Below are 17,565 nucleotides of genomic sequence, written 5' to 3' on the forward strand. Positions count from 1 at the left end.
GGCATTCCCATAGATGATGTTGATTCATTCCTACAGCAAAGGGATGCAAAGGATTAGAGGACCAATGTCTTGAAAATTGATACTAATTTGATCTCTTTTTGTCACCTTTTGCTATGACAAACTTGAAGTTTTAGAAATTGACGATTGAATCTTTGAGTCTTTAGTATTTAATATTTACTATTTAGTTTACAACTTTACTACTTACTTCTTCCAATATATGATGTATCAGGGTCATTGTATTTAATTTTGATGTATCACTGATCAATTATTTTTTAAATTTAATATAATAAAAAACACAATGATGATCGATTGTTGTATTTTAACTTACATGATGATTCATGATTGTTACATGTCATTATTTATCTCAGATTTGTAATTAATTCAAATTTCAATGTTCAATGATTATGAATCATTTAATTTTTCATATATTTAAATTTTTAGTATTTCAGGTACTCCTCTATGTTGAGGACACTGAACTCCTCTGTGATGATCCCTAAAATTTGTGGGGTGTCCCTACACATCCCTCAGATGGATCCCTGCATTCCTGTATCCCCATGTTCTGGAAACTTGGCAAAACATTGGAATAAGAATTCCCCCATCAAACAACCATAAGAGACCACCATGACACGTGTCCCTCACTCGTAAAATGGCATTTTTTAAAATTGAAGTCAGTTCCTTGTTTTCTTAACTTCCTTGTTTGAACTCTAGGCATGTCTGGTATATCCCTCTCATAAGAATTTTTGTGATGATTTGTACTCCAATTAACCTGTTACGTTACAGTCATTGTTGTAAAGAATCAAGTGCTTGGAAAACATGGCACTTCAACTTGTAATACCAACTTATTTTCATGTCTCTTAAATGCACAAAGTAACACAAGATAGACATGATCATGTGCACAAACAAGAGAGAACGGGTACTAAAATACACTTCAAAACATCACAGGAGGATTATACGAGATGCCATGCAGTAAAATAAAACAATCTTTTTAAAAACACTGCATATGCCTCGCTCATTTACCAAATGCACTCCTCAATTTTATACAAACAAATTAAATACACAATATAATTACATGTGTAACTTCAATGATTACAGAACTGAGTCAATTACAGTTTACACCTAGCAAGATTGGCATGGTACTGAGCTAAATCCCCCTTTCTCTACACATTTGATTCTATATTTTGATGTCTTAAAGAAATCCAAAAAAATATTGCATCACATTTTACAGAAAACAAGCAGTTTTGCATTTCTGAAATCAAGATCTCCATTGATAAAGTAGATCTAAAATGCATTGTATGTTTATACATTAAGCTACAAACAGAAATCTGAGACAAGCCAAATGCAAACTATAGAAGTGAAGCAGTACTTGATGGTAGAATGAGCTAGGTGAAATTAAATAGAATGAGAAAAAGGAAACTCACTGGATTCCCAATTGCATACACTTTTTGGCCTACTAAAAGATCTGCGGAGATTCCAACTGGCATGGGTCTCAGTTTATCTTTTGGGGCATTCACCCATAGCACTGCTACATCTTTATCTTGATCATATCCAACTACCTTTGCCTCATATGTCGACTGATCACCAAGAGTTACTCTATGGGAAAATTAAACTGAAGCCTGTCAGTCATTGAATTCATGCTACTCTTAAATGTTTTTAGGAAATTAAGAGTAAAAGCAAATTCAAAAAGTACAATGTATATCCATGCGATATGTTCTTACATTTTAAAGGAATCTTTAGTTTTTTAATTAAATAAACAGATATCTCTTTTAGATTTGAACTGGAAAAGGTGTATGACCTCAAATATAACAAGAAATGCCTCTTGTTGGTTGTTTCTTCTTTTCTTCATCATATGCTTGACTTAGCTCTCACTTCAGGGTCACCACTCTTTCAGTGTGTTACCTCAAATCCACTTCAGTGTACCTCATCTTTTTTCGCTAATTGTGCTCCATCATATGAACAGATCTTGTGCCTATCTTGATGATGTCAGGGTACAATGATCAAATGTGCTATCACAATGACTTGTATTATTGTATCATGATCAGCCAAAATTCTGACCATCGTATATGATGTATTGTACTAAGATAATGCTTAAATGATAAGTACAATAATTTTTTCATCTAAGTGGTTTCTCTAAACCCTTCGTGGTTTATCATGGTCAGTCCTCTTCATCCCCATTTCAAGATAGTCCCTGCTCCTATGGCTCTGTTAACTACCCCTTGGAGGTCATTTATGGCTGGAGTATGTACACAGAGGTCTCAGAGTGGATCTACCATAGCACATGACTTAGGAAACCCCTAGGTTTTTTCACTCTGCCCTTATAAGATAAGATAATTTTATTAATGTCTAACAAGGACCATAAAAGTAGGTCAATGGAACTGAAGAATACAACCAATATGAATACAATGTGGGAGTGCACGCACAACTCCTAGAAAATGCTGAAATAACATAAAGAAAGAACGAAACCTACAGTAGTACATCCTCAAAATAAAACACATGTATATATAACCATGACAGAGGTACACTGATACAAAATACAAACACTGAGTGAGTACGTCCAAGGCTGGAAAAGTGAGCAACTCAAGAACCTACCAACAGAGAGAGATCAAACGATGAAGCTAATGATGTGACGGTCTCCAAGCTCTGATAGCTGAAGGTGAGGGGTTGAACTAAGTATTGGCTCACTATCAAAGTCCTCTAGAAACATCGCTGGGTCCAGCTATATGATCCTCCAGGCCAGGGGATGTAGGAGCAAGAGATACCCCTAGCATCCAAGGCCAAAAGAAGGAGACTCAAGATATATCTCTAGCTATTCCTCTAGATTTGAGAGGTACTCTGGTGGGTGGAAGGTGCCCTGCTCAAGGTCCATCTAGAGCTGATCCCTCAACCACTCTGAGAACATATGGACTGTTCGGCACCTCCAAACCGATCCCAATGATATCAGGTGGTCTCCCAAATGGGGAAGTTGAGGAGACATGGAGTCTCACCAATCTACTCTCTAGTGCACTCTAGGACTTTGCCCATTGCTTGTTGCTCTAATCTGATGGATTAACCTCAAAGTATAAGGTGATTGTCCTACTCATCCCAAGATGGGGCCCGACGTGTAAGAACTGAAATCTTTGGCTAAAGATCTCCCTGTTCAAGAGGGTTAGGCATCTCTAGTCCTACAACTGAAAGAAAATAGAGAGGTATCCTCCCGAGTTTGTATATAGGCAATGATAGTGTCCCCTGATCTCATAGTATAAGGGGCATCAAAAAATGAGGTGCACCTATGTCTCTGGTTGTGGGTGTCACATCCGAAAAATCCTATCAAATCGTGGTAGATGGTGGTTATCTAGCTCTGAGTCCTTTTGTAAAAGTGTTGTTCATGTATTGTAAAGGTTGTTATGACTAGAAAACATGCTTATCTTATGCCTAAGCATGGATCCCTTGATGTATTTGTCACACATTGGCTATGGACTCATGAGATCTATCTATCTGTTAATTTGGCAGCTCGGGGACAAATTCCCTCCTTTGGACAATCTTCCTCATCAAGAAAGACCCCTCCTAGCCCTTGGAAGAATTTTATTTGGTTAAGGAAAAATAAATATTTAATATGGAAACCCACATGTGCACAAAAGGACAAATCGGCCCTAAAAGGAAATTGGACACCCTTGGATGGCTATAAATACAAGTCAAGTGACCCTCATTTGGAGATCATCATCAAGAATTCTTTTCTTCTCTCTTCTTTTGTTTGGCTTGCACAGGTATGAAGTTGGTTCGCGGAGATTGGTTCGTACAGGTCCGAGATTGCAAGGTCCGAAGCTCGCAAGTGCAGATTAGGATTTTTCTCTGCAAGCGCAAGGATGCTCAGAGAAATTTCAACTGTAGTTGCATGCATGCAAGCCTCTGCGTGCAGCCAAAACGCTTCAGCCACACACATGATTGTCAACTTCGTGTGACTGAGACTTAGGGTTCTTTACTGACAGTTGACCGCAGATTTCGACGGTTGACTGCAAATTTTGACAGTTGATTGTAGATGTTGACAGTTGACCACAGTTTTCCGCAGATGTTGACAGTGGACTGCAGGCTTCTGAATCATGATTTTGATTAGTATTATTGCTAGGTTCATCTTCGGGATATTGTCAGGTTGGTTTTGTTAGATAGCCTTATGAATGAAGAATTGTATTATTGTACTCTCTCTTTGTTGAACATTTTATGACAATCTAATAAGAAGCAGAATTTGAAAGGTTTTGCCCTAGTCTCCGACCAATCCTGGTGTCTCTACGTGTGAATTGTTTTTCTTCTATTGTTCCTTTATGTTCCGCGGCATTGATGACGATATTGTTTTTTCTATATATAATTGCATATGATGTAATGATGATGTGGGGTGAATTCTATATGTAAATCATGAAATGCAATTATCTAAAGAAAAGAACAATATAGCCCTAAGAAAAATTAACGCTATCCTCCAAGAATACTCCACATATTTTCATCCTAAGACAATTCCCAAGGCATCTGCATAGCTCCCAAGGAAGTTCACAACACCCTAGGTACTATCAAGACTCTCAAGGCACTAGCCACAACACCCTAAGCAATTTGGGGCTATTCTTCATGCATATGCACCTCTAATGCAATCCCACATCTCAAATTTTGGAGTACTCAACCTATCCACGCACTTGAAGGCACGTGTCACATAGTTTGATGGATCAACCACCTTGGAGGATGCATTTCCTAGTTTTTGTGTCTCCTATTTGGCACATGTAGACCTCCCTTGACTTGATGACATGGTTTGAATAATTTGAGGAGTTCATACCTTTGAGACCTCCAACCCAGATTTTGGAGTTGATTTGATGAGTTACCTCCTATTTTGAGCCTAACATGTGCCACATGTGTGGATTCTCCTAACTTTGAGGATAGCCATTAGCACTTTGATTGATTATTCTTTATTGGAGATGTACCTTCATATGATTTGACGAGATCCCCTAGCATTGTGGAGAGATGTTGAGCACTCTTGGACCTTACTTTGACAATCATATCAAGGCGCCTCCCTCTTTTTGTTGAGAAATCTAGGGCATTAGCATTAGGTGATTTCTCTTTGATTAGTGACTGTTTGTGAATGAATTTTTCTTCTTTAGATTAGGATCTTCTTCTTGTTAGATTCTTAGTGTTCTTCATCAAACAGTAAACAATACATGAACAAAAATATACAAGAGACACAGCATGTAGGTTATAAGCCAGAGCCAATACTTTCACTCTTTGAGAGGAAAACTCGCACAAATTCTTCTTATAGAGATTTTGATTGACGAATACCAAGACCAATACCCTTGGCCTATTAGCTACTCCAAGACCAAGACACCAGCTCTCTTGATAGTCAACCTTCTGCTTGACGACTCCCCTTCCACTTCGGCTTTCTTTGCTTATTACCATGAACTGAGATCATCTCCTATTGAACTGTAGTGACATGGAAACTCATGACTGTAATAACACCATACCGAATTTTTGTGGCTTCATTAGAACACTAATATGTAGCTTCTAGAAGTTTAAAATTCATGCTATCGAATTCCTTGACTGTGATTATATCCGAGCTCCTTAACTCCTTGTTGTCCCTTGAAAAGTGTAATATTCCTAATTAGATATGGCTAATTGGAATATTCGATTTTGTTCAATTTTTGCCTTTTATAGTTATTTGTAAATAAAAAGTGAGGAAGGGGGAACATAACTCACATTAGAATAAAAAATCACTTCCTAGGTAGCACAATGTTGTGACTTAAAGGGGAGCCAAGGGGGCCAAAGGGGGACGCAGAAATGGAGCCCACACACACACATGGAGGAACTGCGCGGGAGGAAAAGAACAGGTGGCAAGAAGGGAATCACACAGGAGGAGGTGAGCCTAGGGATTGTGGGAGGCAAAGGCTATAAAATAGATATGAGCCCCCTCATTTTGGATTCATTCAGTTATGTGCATTTTGAGCTAGTCGTTTCGACTTCGGAACACGCTCGTTGTTTAGCTAGTCTGCAACACTGTTTAGTGCATTTAGTGTCTCCATTCGGAGATCTCACCCTTAGCCCAGGGGACTTCGAGTGCCTGCTCAGGCAAAGGTATTTCCTTGGCATTTCAGCAGTAGTTTATCAGCATTCCAGTAGCAGTTCTAGCAGCGTTTTGGAGGACTGTGCAGCACTGGGAGAGAGACGCGGTTCCTTTTGGATTGTAGTGTTGGGGTGGGGTTTTGCAGGTGGATTTGTGCTGGGAGATTGAGCAGGGGTCCAACTCTTGTCTCATTGGAGAATTTTGGCAGGGTTTCAGGCAGTGTTTCAGGGAGAGTCTAGAGGGGTTCCTTTAGTGGCAGCGCAAGGCACTGGGAACTGCGCAGAACCCCAAGAGGGTGTTTTTCGGGGGTCTGCCATTCCAGAAAAGCTTTCTGGGTTTTTCTGGGTTTCTTGAGTAGAGCCCGAATCCAGAGTTTCAGCTTTTTCCGAAGAGGGGAGCAGCCCCAAATCATCATTTGTTTCCCAATAGCAGCAGCAGCAGCATCCACGCAGAGAGGCCATTCTTGACATTCTGAGACTATTTCTTCACTTGCCTTGTGCAAGACGAGGTGCCATCTGTCTAATCACCTCTTGTACTCACTTTATTGCTCAGTATAATAAAATGGCTTAGCATTTCTTGCTGCATTTCTTGTGTATCTGCTTATATTTCCGATTTACATTATTATATGTTGTTCCACTGTTATTTTATCACTTCTGGGTTATTATATCATTTGCATATATTCGGTTGGAGTTTTTGCTGGGGTTTGAGGTATATTCTGGGTTAGGAATGTTACAGTGGTATCAGAGCATAGATCTGGCTCAGCCTGTGGAGCTAGCGATCTATGACAATAGGGGAAAAACCCTACATTTGCTACTGTTAGGGTCCCACCCTAACCCCCTTATTTATGTAATGGGATCACGTCATAGTCAAGAGTCAATAAAGCCCATATTAATAATTGTAAGTGGTTAATCCGCAATTAATGACGGAACCACAGTTAGTTGCAAATGGGACGTAGTATTAGATAGATGGTATTAATAAAACCCACGGTATTGGCCCGTGGTATTGCATGTATGAGTCATATATAAAGGATAGAGACTCCCTGCGAGGAGCATCGTGTCTTATTTTGTAGTCGAGCTCTGCTCTATTGGAGGTTGCCCCCTCGAAGAGGCAAGTGAACATTACTCTCTGACTAATAAAATCATTGCTATTCTGTGTTCTGGGTATCTTTTCTTCGCATATTCTGTATTTGGGTATCATTTTGCAAGTTAAGAGCATAACAAGCGGTATCAAAGCACTTTCCAGGGCCGGTGGGATCTCCATTTCTTAGCAAAAAAAAAAAAAATGGCTAAAGACGTGTTCCGGCGTCTTTAAACCACGGGATCTGTCGTTGAGCGCATAAACCTGCGGATTTGGGGAGGCATGCACGCAGGAAATACAAGAAGTGGTCACGTCTGTTGGACTCCCTTGTAACCCCTGTGGGTACCCCTTCGAGTAGTAGCGCATTAGACAGAACCGCGCACGGACTGTCTTCCACGTACCCTCTGGGTATATCGGAAGCCCCCTAGGCTCCCTAGAAACCTCGCCATAGATAAACCGTCGGCCGTCTTGCGGCTACAGTACACCGAGAACAGCTCTCGGAGAGATTACTCCCCCGTACAATAGGGTAGTCAGGTTGTACGGCTAAGGGTACGGTCGATCCTCCTTAGTTAGAGCCCTGAAACATTGGGCCGAGTACTACTGCCAAACCCTTATGTATATTGCGATCTGTAGCACCTGACACTCCTCAAGACCATAGTTCCCTTTTCTATCGAGGGATCACACATCATCTCTTCCAGATCTGCTTGTGCAAAGGAGTGCAGCAGCAGCAGACATCAATCCCCCAGTCTCGAGTTCGCAGATCAGCCATTCCGATCTATTAGATCCATCAGATCCGCAGAAGCAGTCTATTTCGTCGCCCAGAGCTATCAGATCCGCCATTCAGATCTCTCATATCCACCAGATCGGAGTCGTTGTGAAGGGTTCCTATACCGGGGTATAATTTTCGCAGGACTTTTGGCCGCATTGACATTTTGAGGATTTGGCCACTACAGTATTGATAAGGAAGGAGTAAAACTCCGTTAGGAGTTTTCAAAAAGAAAAAAAAAATCAGGTTGGTGTATGGTAGAAACTAGAGCTCAAGCGATGGTCAATGAAAGGATGGACAAACTTGAAGAATCAGTGCAATCCCTCCACATTCAGCTTAGCGGACTATGTAGCATGGTCGAGAAAATAGTCCCGAAGGGCAAGGAGCAAGCCCACGAGGAGGCGTATAATGGCAATGAACACAATGAGGGTGAGTCTAGCCACTCTCCTCACGTCTGGCACACCCACCAACAACCCAGTCAGCGACCTCCCAAGTTGGATATGCATAAATTTGATGGTTCTCACCCGTCGCATGGATAGCACAAATGGAGCAGTATTTCAAACTGAATCACATCTTCGATGATGCGACTCAGCTTATGTTGGGGAGCATGTACTTGGATAATGAAAGGTGGCAATGGTGGGAATGGCATCAACGTTGCACTGGACCTTTTAGGACTTGGACCAAATTCACCAAAGCTCTTCAAGACCGCTTTGACCAGGAATCATCTTTTTTGGGTCGTCTTACTAAGCTCCGACAGACTGGTACAGTGGATGAATATATTACAGCTTTTGAAGCCTTAGCCTTCCACACTTGGGGTCTCTCAGATGTGTTCTACATGGAATGTTTTATCAGCGGTCTTAAAGAAGCTATCAAAGCCCAAGTCCTACTGCACCACCCTCCCACATGGACGGAGGCTTGCAAGGTAGCTCGTAACGTGGAACGTGCATTAGCAGCCCAATACAGTCACCCAAATTTCTCCGCTAAAGGCCGCCCCCCACAGGCTCACAACACGACTCAAACACGTAAGGTCCAAAAGGTGTGACCTGCGGAAATGGCCAAAAGAAGAAAGCAAGACCTATGTTACTACTGTGATGAAAAATACTCCCCAGGTCATAAATGCAAGGAGCCCAAATTTTTTCAAATTGATGCCACTGACTACAGCTCAACAGAGGAAGATCCACCACTGGAGGAACATGAGCCGCTAGAAGAAGACAACCAAAAGGACAATGTCTCTGACAAACCAGTTATTTCGTTGCATGCTTTGGCCGGAATTTCTTCCCCTCAAACTCTCAAAATCAGAGGTTTTATTAAACATCGCCCAATAGTAGTCTTGATTGATAGTGGAAGTACACATAATTTCATCCATCAAAAAGTCGCAGAAGCAGTGCATTGTTTTGTACGAGCAGTTTCTAACTTACAAGTTCAAATTGTGGATGGAGGCACAATGAAATGTGAAGGCCGCTGTGAAAATGTCAAACTTCAAATGGGAGATTATCAGTTGAAAACCCACATGATTGCCATACACATGGCGGGTTGCGACATTGTCCTCGGCGCTGAATGGCTCCGCACTCTTGGGCCAATCACAATGGCTTTCCAGGAGTTATATATGAGTTTTAAGCAGAACAACTACACACATACCCTCCGTGGACTCCAGGCGGCAGCCCCCTCTATCATCAGCTCGCATAGGATGGAAAAATTGTTAAAAAGGGCAATCATGGAGTTGTAGCTCAATTTAATGCCATCCAGGCAGTCGAAACCAAGCCTCTGCCAATTCATCCTGAGATGTAACAGATTTTAAATAACCATCTGTCGGTCTTTGACAAGCCTCATGAGCTTCCACCCTCGCGAGGGGAACATGATCATAGCATCACCTTGGTTCCAGGGGCCCAACCCCCAAATGTGCGCCCATACAGATATTCGTTCACCCAAAAGAATGAAATAGAAAAAATCATCAAGGAACTTTTGGAAGCAGGTGTCATTTGTCCCAACATTAGTCCTTATTCATCCCCAGTGGTCATGGTGCTCAAGAAAGATGGGGAGTGGCGGATGTGTCCCGACTTCAGGGCCCTCAATAAGTTGACAGTCAAAGATAAATTTCCCATCCCGGTGGTTGATGATTTGCTGGATGAACTCAATGGGGCTCAATTCTTCACTAAGCTGGATCTTCGCTTAGGGTACCACCAAATTCGCATGAAGGAAGTCGACATCCCCAAGATTGCTTTCAGAACTCATGAAGGCCATTATGAATTCCTGGTCATGCCATTTGGTCTTTGTAATGCCCCCTCTACTTTTCAGAGCCTTATGAACCACATTCTCAAACCACATCTCAGGAAATTTGTCGTTGTCTTCTTCGATGACATCCTCATCTATAGTTGCACTTGGGCCGCACATCTTCAGCATGTAGATCTACTCTTGCAATTGCTCCGCAAGCATAAATTATTTGTCAAGATGTCCAAGTGTTCGTTTGGCATGGCAGAAGTAGAGTATTTGGGCCACATTGTGGGGCGTGAAGGTGTCAAGGTGGACCCCAAAAAGATCCAGGCAATGCAGGAATGGCCTCAACCTAAGACCTCGAAGAGCTTGAGAGGATTTTTGGGTCTCACAGGCTATTATCGTAAATTTGTCTGCAACTATGGTCGCATAGCGAAAACCCTCACCCAACTCCTAAAGAAAAATTCATTCTTCTGGAATGAGGAAGCACAACAGGCCTTTACAACTCTAAAAAATGCCATGTGTTCCACTCCAGTCTTAGCACTACCTGACTTCACCAAATCTTTTATCATTGAATGTGATGTTTCGGGTACAGGTAGTGGGGCGGTCTTAATGCAGGAAGGGCGGTCGTTGGCCTTCACAAGCCAACAACTCAGTGGGAGGAATCTGGGCCAATCTATCTACGAGAAGGAAATGATGGCCATCTTACATGCAGTCGAGACCTGGCGACCTTACTTATTGGGGCGATGTTTCCAAATCCGCACAGATCATCACAGTCTTAAATATTTTTTGGAGCAACGCCTATCCTCCCCACAACAAAATAAATGGCTAGCCAAAATGCTGGGATATGATTATGAGATCATTTACAAGAAAGGGAAAGACAATAGTGTAGCAGATGCATTATCTCGCCAATTTGAGGAGGAAAGTACTCTGCTAGCAATTTCCCTTCCCAATCCAGAATGGATTGAAGAGGCTCGCAGGGAATGGTTTTCACACCCCGGGCTCTCCCAACTCATTTCTCAATTACAGGTAGATCCAAATTCCACCAAGGGCTACTCGTGGCAGGATGATATTCTTCGCTACAAGGACAGAGTCGTAATATCACCAACATCCACCCTCAAAAGTCGCATTTTGGCAGAATTGCACTCATCTCCCATTGCAGGACATTCGGGCTTTCAGAAGACGTATGCTCGCACCAGAAGATCATGTTTTTGGACAAGCATGAAAAAGGACATCCTTACTTTTGTAGCAGAATGTGATGTCTGTCAAGGCCACAAAGGGGAAACCGTCAACACACCAGGCACATTACAACCATTGCCCATTCCGACATCAATTTGGACGGAGGTTTCTATGGATTTCATTACAGGTCTTCCAAAGTCAGGGAACAAGTCAGTCATCATGGTGGTTGTGGACCGACTGTCGAAGTATGCTCATTTCTGCGCCCTACCCCACCCGTTTACACCAACTTTGGTTGCTCAATCTTTCATGGATCAGATCTTCAAATTGCATGGCATGCCCACTTCTATTGTGTCCGACCGCGACCCGATCTTCACCAGTAATTTTTGGCAGGAACTCTTCAGAATACAAGGCACTCAACTAAAACTCAGTACTTCCTATCATCCGCAAACAGATGGTCAAACCGAAGCCGTCAACAAATGTCTAGAAACCTACCTTAGGTGTTTCACTTCAGAAAAGCAACACCTTTGGGTACAGTGGTTACCTCTGGCTGAATGGTGGTATAACACCAACTATCATGCCACCACCAAAATGACTCCCTATGAAGCAGTATATGGTCAACTCCCGCCTTCACCTACTTCGTATCTCAAGGGATGCTCAAAAGTACAAGCAGTGGATCAACTCCTACAACACCGCGCAACCATGCTCGCCCATCTTCGAGAGAATCTTCATCAAGCTCAGAACCGCATGAAGCAACAGGTAGACCAGCATCGCTCAGAGCGCCAATTTCAAGAAGGGGATCAGGTCTTTTTACGGCTACAACCATATAAGCAAACATCACTCAAAGACAAGGGGTGTCAGAAACTCTCTCCCGAGTCCCAAATTCTACGAACCATATCAAGTACTTCAGCGCATTGGAGAAGTGGCCTACAAGTTGGCCTTGCCACCTACTGCAAAAATCCATCCAGTTTTCCATGTCTCATGCCTCAAGAAAGTGATAGGGAACAATTGCAGAATTCAGACCAGTCTACCTGAATTGGACGAAGAAGGGTCCATCTGGCTTCAACCCGAACAGGTCCTAGGCACACGAGACAAGCAACTGCGCGGCCGCATGATTAAGGAAGTCCTCGTCAAATGGAAAGACACCTCTTCGGAAGATGCAACTTGGGAACCAGCCACTATTCTTCAGCAGTTTCCGCAGCTTCAGCCTTGAGGACAAGGCTAGTCTTAAGGGGGAGGGCATGTTAGGGTCCCACCCTAACCCCCTTATTTATGTAATGGGATCACGTCATAGTCAAGAGTCAATAAAGCCCATATTAATAATTGTAAGTGGTTAATCCGCAATTAATGACGGAACCACAGTTAGTTGCAAATGGGTCGTAGTATTAGATAGATGGTATTAATAAAACCCACGGTATTGGCCCGTGGTATTGCATGTATGAGTCATATATAAAGGATAGAGACTCCCTGCGAGGAGCATCGTGTCTTATTTTGTAGTCGAGCTCTGCTCTATTGGAGGTTGCCCCCTCGAAGAGGCAAGTGAACATTACTCTCTGAATAATAAAATCATTGCTATTTTTTGTTCTGGGTATCTTTTCTTCGCATATTCTGTATTTGGGTATCATTTTGCAGGTTAAGAGCATAACAGTTACAGAGGTAGGAGGTACAGAGACACTGGACGTAGGTTGGAGAATACCTACGACGAGGGACACTGTGTTCCTGTGGTGGACGCAGAACAGATGGAGCCTGTGGTAGACGCCAAACAGAGAGAGCCAGTAGTGGACGCAGAACAGATGGTGGAGCCTGTGGTAGATGTAGAACAGAGATAGCCATTAGTGGACGCAGAACAGATGCCCGACGAGGACGGGAAGAGATTTGCGGATATGCTCCTCAAATCAGTGCAGGATCTGTCGAGGCAGATTAAGGTGATGGGGCAGAGATTCACGGCAGTAGAGGCCAGACAGAGCGAGAGCCCACGAGTTTTTCAGATTGGTGAGGGGTCAGGTGCATCCCATCACTTGCCAGAGCAGCGTGATATTGCGCAGCAAGTGGCCTCACATGCCCCTATACACTCTACCATGCCCACTTTTTTAGGAGCAGACACGGGGGCTGTAGCCCAGCAGGAGGCAGAGCCCAGACATATGGGCGATTATTTTACAGAGTACCAGGCCTATGGGCAGGAGTTCAGGGAAGCCCTCTCATTCAGAGATTTTGTTAAACTCCAGCGGGATAGCAGACCCCGCGACCTTCATAGGGGTTACCGGCATTACCATGATGGCGACACCCACCGTGCAGCGAGTAGATTCCACTTGCCTACGTTTGATGGCTCATCAAACAGTTCGGCAAAGTCTTGGGTGTTGAAGCTGGACATTTATTTCTAGCTTAACTAGATGTCGGAGGCAGAGGCCATCAAGGTGGCAACATTGCATTTGGATGGCGAGGCCCAGGATTGGTGGTTTCATGGGTTGGTTACACTGGGGCACTCCACAACGACGACATATGCCAAGTTTACCAAGAGAATGATGGAGCGATTTGATCGAAGGGATCCAGAGCTGCATTTTGTGGAGCTGACGAGGCTCAAACAGATAGGGAGCCTAGAGACCTACATTGCAGATTTCTTGAGGGTCTCCGTGATGGTGCCAGACCTATCCATGGCACAGAGGGTCTATATGTATGTTGACGGGTTAGCAAAGCCACTTCAGTGTTTAGTCCGATCCACTAAACCAGCCACACTCCAGGACGCTATCAGCAAGACTCGGGACTTATAGGATGTCTTACCCAGGACCCGGACACCTTACCCCCAAAGACCGACTTTTCAATCTAAGGGGAGCGATGTGAGGATTCCTCCTCCAAAGGGGAATCCAGGACGACTATAGCTTGACGATGATGCCAGGAGATAGCTGAAGAAGAAGCGGTTGTGCTTCACCTATCAGGAGCCATGGGCACCAGGACATAGATGTGCTGCTGGCAAAGCACATTTTATTGAGTTCTTCTCCGAGAGCAATGGAGAAGAGGATGATGAGGAGGATGTGGAGGCAGGAGATAGCCATGCCATACAGGGACCTTTTCCACCTCCACCACCAACAGCAGGCGGTGCATCTTTTGCACCCACCGGAGGGGCCCTTGCAGTGTTGCGGGGAGTTCCCAAGTATCTGATGTTGCGCGTACGAGGGACAGTACCTGGCCAGCGCATATCATATTTGGTTGACAGTTGGGCAACCCACAACTTCATCGATGCACAGATGGTTGAGCGGAAAGGTATTCAGACAGAGAGCTTCGATGGGTTTTCAGTATTGGTCCCAGGAGATCAGACCATGACGTGTACTCGTTATGTTCCAGAGCTTTCAGTGACGATGGGCACCTACACATTGACTGACCACTTCTTCGTGGTCGATATTCCGAACACCAACATGATACTGGGTGTTCAATGGCTTATTACTCTAGGGAAGGTCACGACGGATTGGAAGACCCTAGACATGGAGTGGGATGATGAGAAGACAGGGAGGCATGAGAAGATACGGGGACAGCACACATATTCGCCTCAGACTGTTTCGGTTCATCGGATGGAGGCATTCTTCCGGAAGGGAGACATAGAGTGGGCAGTGGAGCTGCGTGCATCAGAGGCAGGGCCTACAGGGCAGACGATACATCCAGAGATCCAGTCCATCCTTGATCAATACGCCATAGTGTTTGGAGAGATTCCACAAGGACAGCCACCGGATCGGGGGTTTGAGCACACTATCGAGCTTGAGCAGGGCATCCAGGTAGTGATCACCACCCCCTATAGGCACCCCAAGGCCTATCGGGACGAGATTGAGCGGGCTATCTAGGAGTTGCTAGCACTTGGGCACATTCGTCCGAGCACGAGTCCTTTTGCTTCTTCTGTGGTGTTGGTGAAGAAGAAAGACACATTGAGGATATGCATTGACTATAGGGCCCTGAACAAGAAGACCCTGAAGAATAGGTACAGGTACCCCATACCCATGATCGATGAGTTGATGGACGAGTTGAGGGGAGCACGATTCTTCTCAAAGATTGATTTGAGATCGGGGTACCATCAGATTCGCGTGAGGGAGCAGGATATTCCCAAGAGCGCCTTCAGGTGTCACTATGGGCACTTTGAGTTCTTGGTAATGCCTTTTGGGCTAACCAACGCCCCAGCTACATTTCAGTCTTGCATGAATCAAATCTTCCATAGTCACTTGAGGAAGTTTGTGTTGGTATTCTTCGATGATATTCTCATTTACAACAGGACCTGGGAGGAGCATCTCCAACACATTGAGACAATATTGTGTATCTTACAGGAGTAGCAGTTCTATGCCAAACTCTCCAAGTGTGAGTTTGGGTTGACGGAGATGTTGCATCTGGGACACATCATAGGGGTGGGCAGAGTGAGGGTCCACGAGGAGAAGATCAGGGCCATCAGGGATTGGCCATAGAGGAGAAACGTGACGGAACTTCGAGGATTCATTGGGATTTGCACTTACTACCGAAAGTTCGTCAAAGGTTTCTCACAGCTTGTTGCACCCCTGACAGATTTGACGAAGAAGGGGGCATTCAGTTGGTCCGATACAGCGCAGCGAGCCTTTGACAGGCTCAAGGAGGTTATGAGCAACTGCCCAGTCCTTGCGTTTCCAGATTTTACGCAGCCATTTGTCTTGGAGTGTGATGCGTCGGGGGAGGGGATCGGCGCAGTGTTGATGCAGGGAGGTCACCCTATAGCATTTGAGAGCCGGAAGCTCCTTCCGCACGAGAGGTTGTATTCTATATACGACAAGGACATGCTGGCCATCATGCATGCAATGGCTAAGTACCGGCAGTACTTGGTGGGTAATAGGTTCAGGGTGAGGACTGATCACAACAGCCTCAAGTTCTTTTTGGAGTAGAAACAGCTACAGGAGAGGCAACAGAAGTGGATCACCAAGATCCAAGCATATGAATTTGACATTGAGTATGTCAAGGGTAAGAACAACGTGGTAGCAGATGCCCTTTCACGTAGACCAACCACGTTGTCTCTTATGAGCTTGGATACAGACTTGAGGGCTCAATTCTTAGTAGAGTACTCCAAGGACAGGTTTGCATGTGAGGTTCTGGATGGGTAGGTGGCAGATGAGAGGTACAGGGTGGTCGATGAGATCATCTATTACAGGGATCGGATCTTCTTGACTGAGGGGTCTCAGCTCAAGAATAAGATACTCCAGGTATCACATGACTCACCGTTGGCAGGACATCAGGGTTTACCAAAACCTACAGGGCCATTAGGGCGAGGTTCTCATGGAAGGGCCTCAAGGAGGATGTACTTCGGCACATCCGAGAGTGCGATGTTTGCCAGAGGAACAAGGGAGAGATGAGCCATCCCGCGGGATTATTGCAGCCTCTTCCCATTCCGAGGGGAAATGGGAGAGCATTTCGATGGACTTCATCATAGGGTTGCCCATGGTACAGGGCAAGGACTGCATCTTTGTCGTCGTTGACCGACTGACAAAGTACGCACACTTTTTTGCCATATCCACACACTTTACAGCAGCACAGGTGGCCGAGCTATTCTTCAGGGAGATCTTCAGGCTACATGGTCTTCCTAAGACCATCGTCAGTGATAGGGACAGCCATTTCATGGGCGGGTTTTGGCAGGAGCTTTTCCGATTGGTGGGGACGGAGTTGACACCGAGTACCAGCTATCACCCACAGACGGATGGGCAGATGGAGATAGTTAACAAGTGGTTGGAGGGCTACTTGCGTAACTATGTCAATGGGCAGCAGCGAGCATGGCTGAAGTGGCTGCATCTGGGGGAGTACTGCTACAATACTTCACATCACATGTCCATTGGTATGTCACCATTCTATGCCTTATATGGGTATCATCCTTTATCTTTTGTCGACGTGATGTTTGGTGATAGCAGGGCTCCTAGAGCCAAGATTTGGATCCAAGAGAGTCAGGATATCCTTTGAGCTCTCAAGGATAACATGGCTACAGCGTAGAACCAGCAAAAGTTGTATGCCAACAAGGGTCGGGTGGAGAGGCAATTCGAGGTAGGGGACATGCTCTACCTACGATTATAGCCATACCGACAGTCATCACTGAAGCAGAAAAGCCCCGCTTCTATGGGCCATACAGGGTGATACGCAGGATTGGACAGGTTGCATATGAGTTGGAGTTGCCCCAAGGCAGCAAGATTCATAACATTTTTCATGTATCACGCCTGAAGAAGGCATTGGGGCACCAGGTGACCGTGACAAATGAGCTACCACCCATGGATGATGAGGGGCATTT

General features: G+C 44.5%; 1 protein-coding gene across 1 annotated transcript in view; it reads right to left on the bottom strand.

The window, feature by feature from the left end:
- Window positions 1-17,565, bottom strand: part of LOC149205256 (protease Do-like 1, chloroplastic) — a 410,822-nt gene that overhangs the window by 240,642 nt on the left and 152,615 nt on the right. The window contains exon 3 of the mRNA XM_089394965.1: window positions 1,419-1,590. Within this exon, the coding sequence (XP_089251091.1) occupies window positions 1,419-1,590 (172 nt within the window). The remainder of the gene's footprint in view (window positions 1-1,418; window positions 1,591-17,565) is intronic.

This window comes from Pinus tabuliformis, chromosome 1_2 (genome assembly GCF_031772625.1).
Source record: "Pinus tabuliformis cultivar Carrire ecotype Pingquan chromosome 1_2, CPIR1, whole genome shotgun sequence".
In the NCBI taxonomy this organism is placed as follows: Eukaryota; Viridiplantae; Streptophyta; class Pinopsida; order Pinales; family Pinaceae; genus Pinus; species Pinus tabuliformis.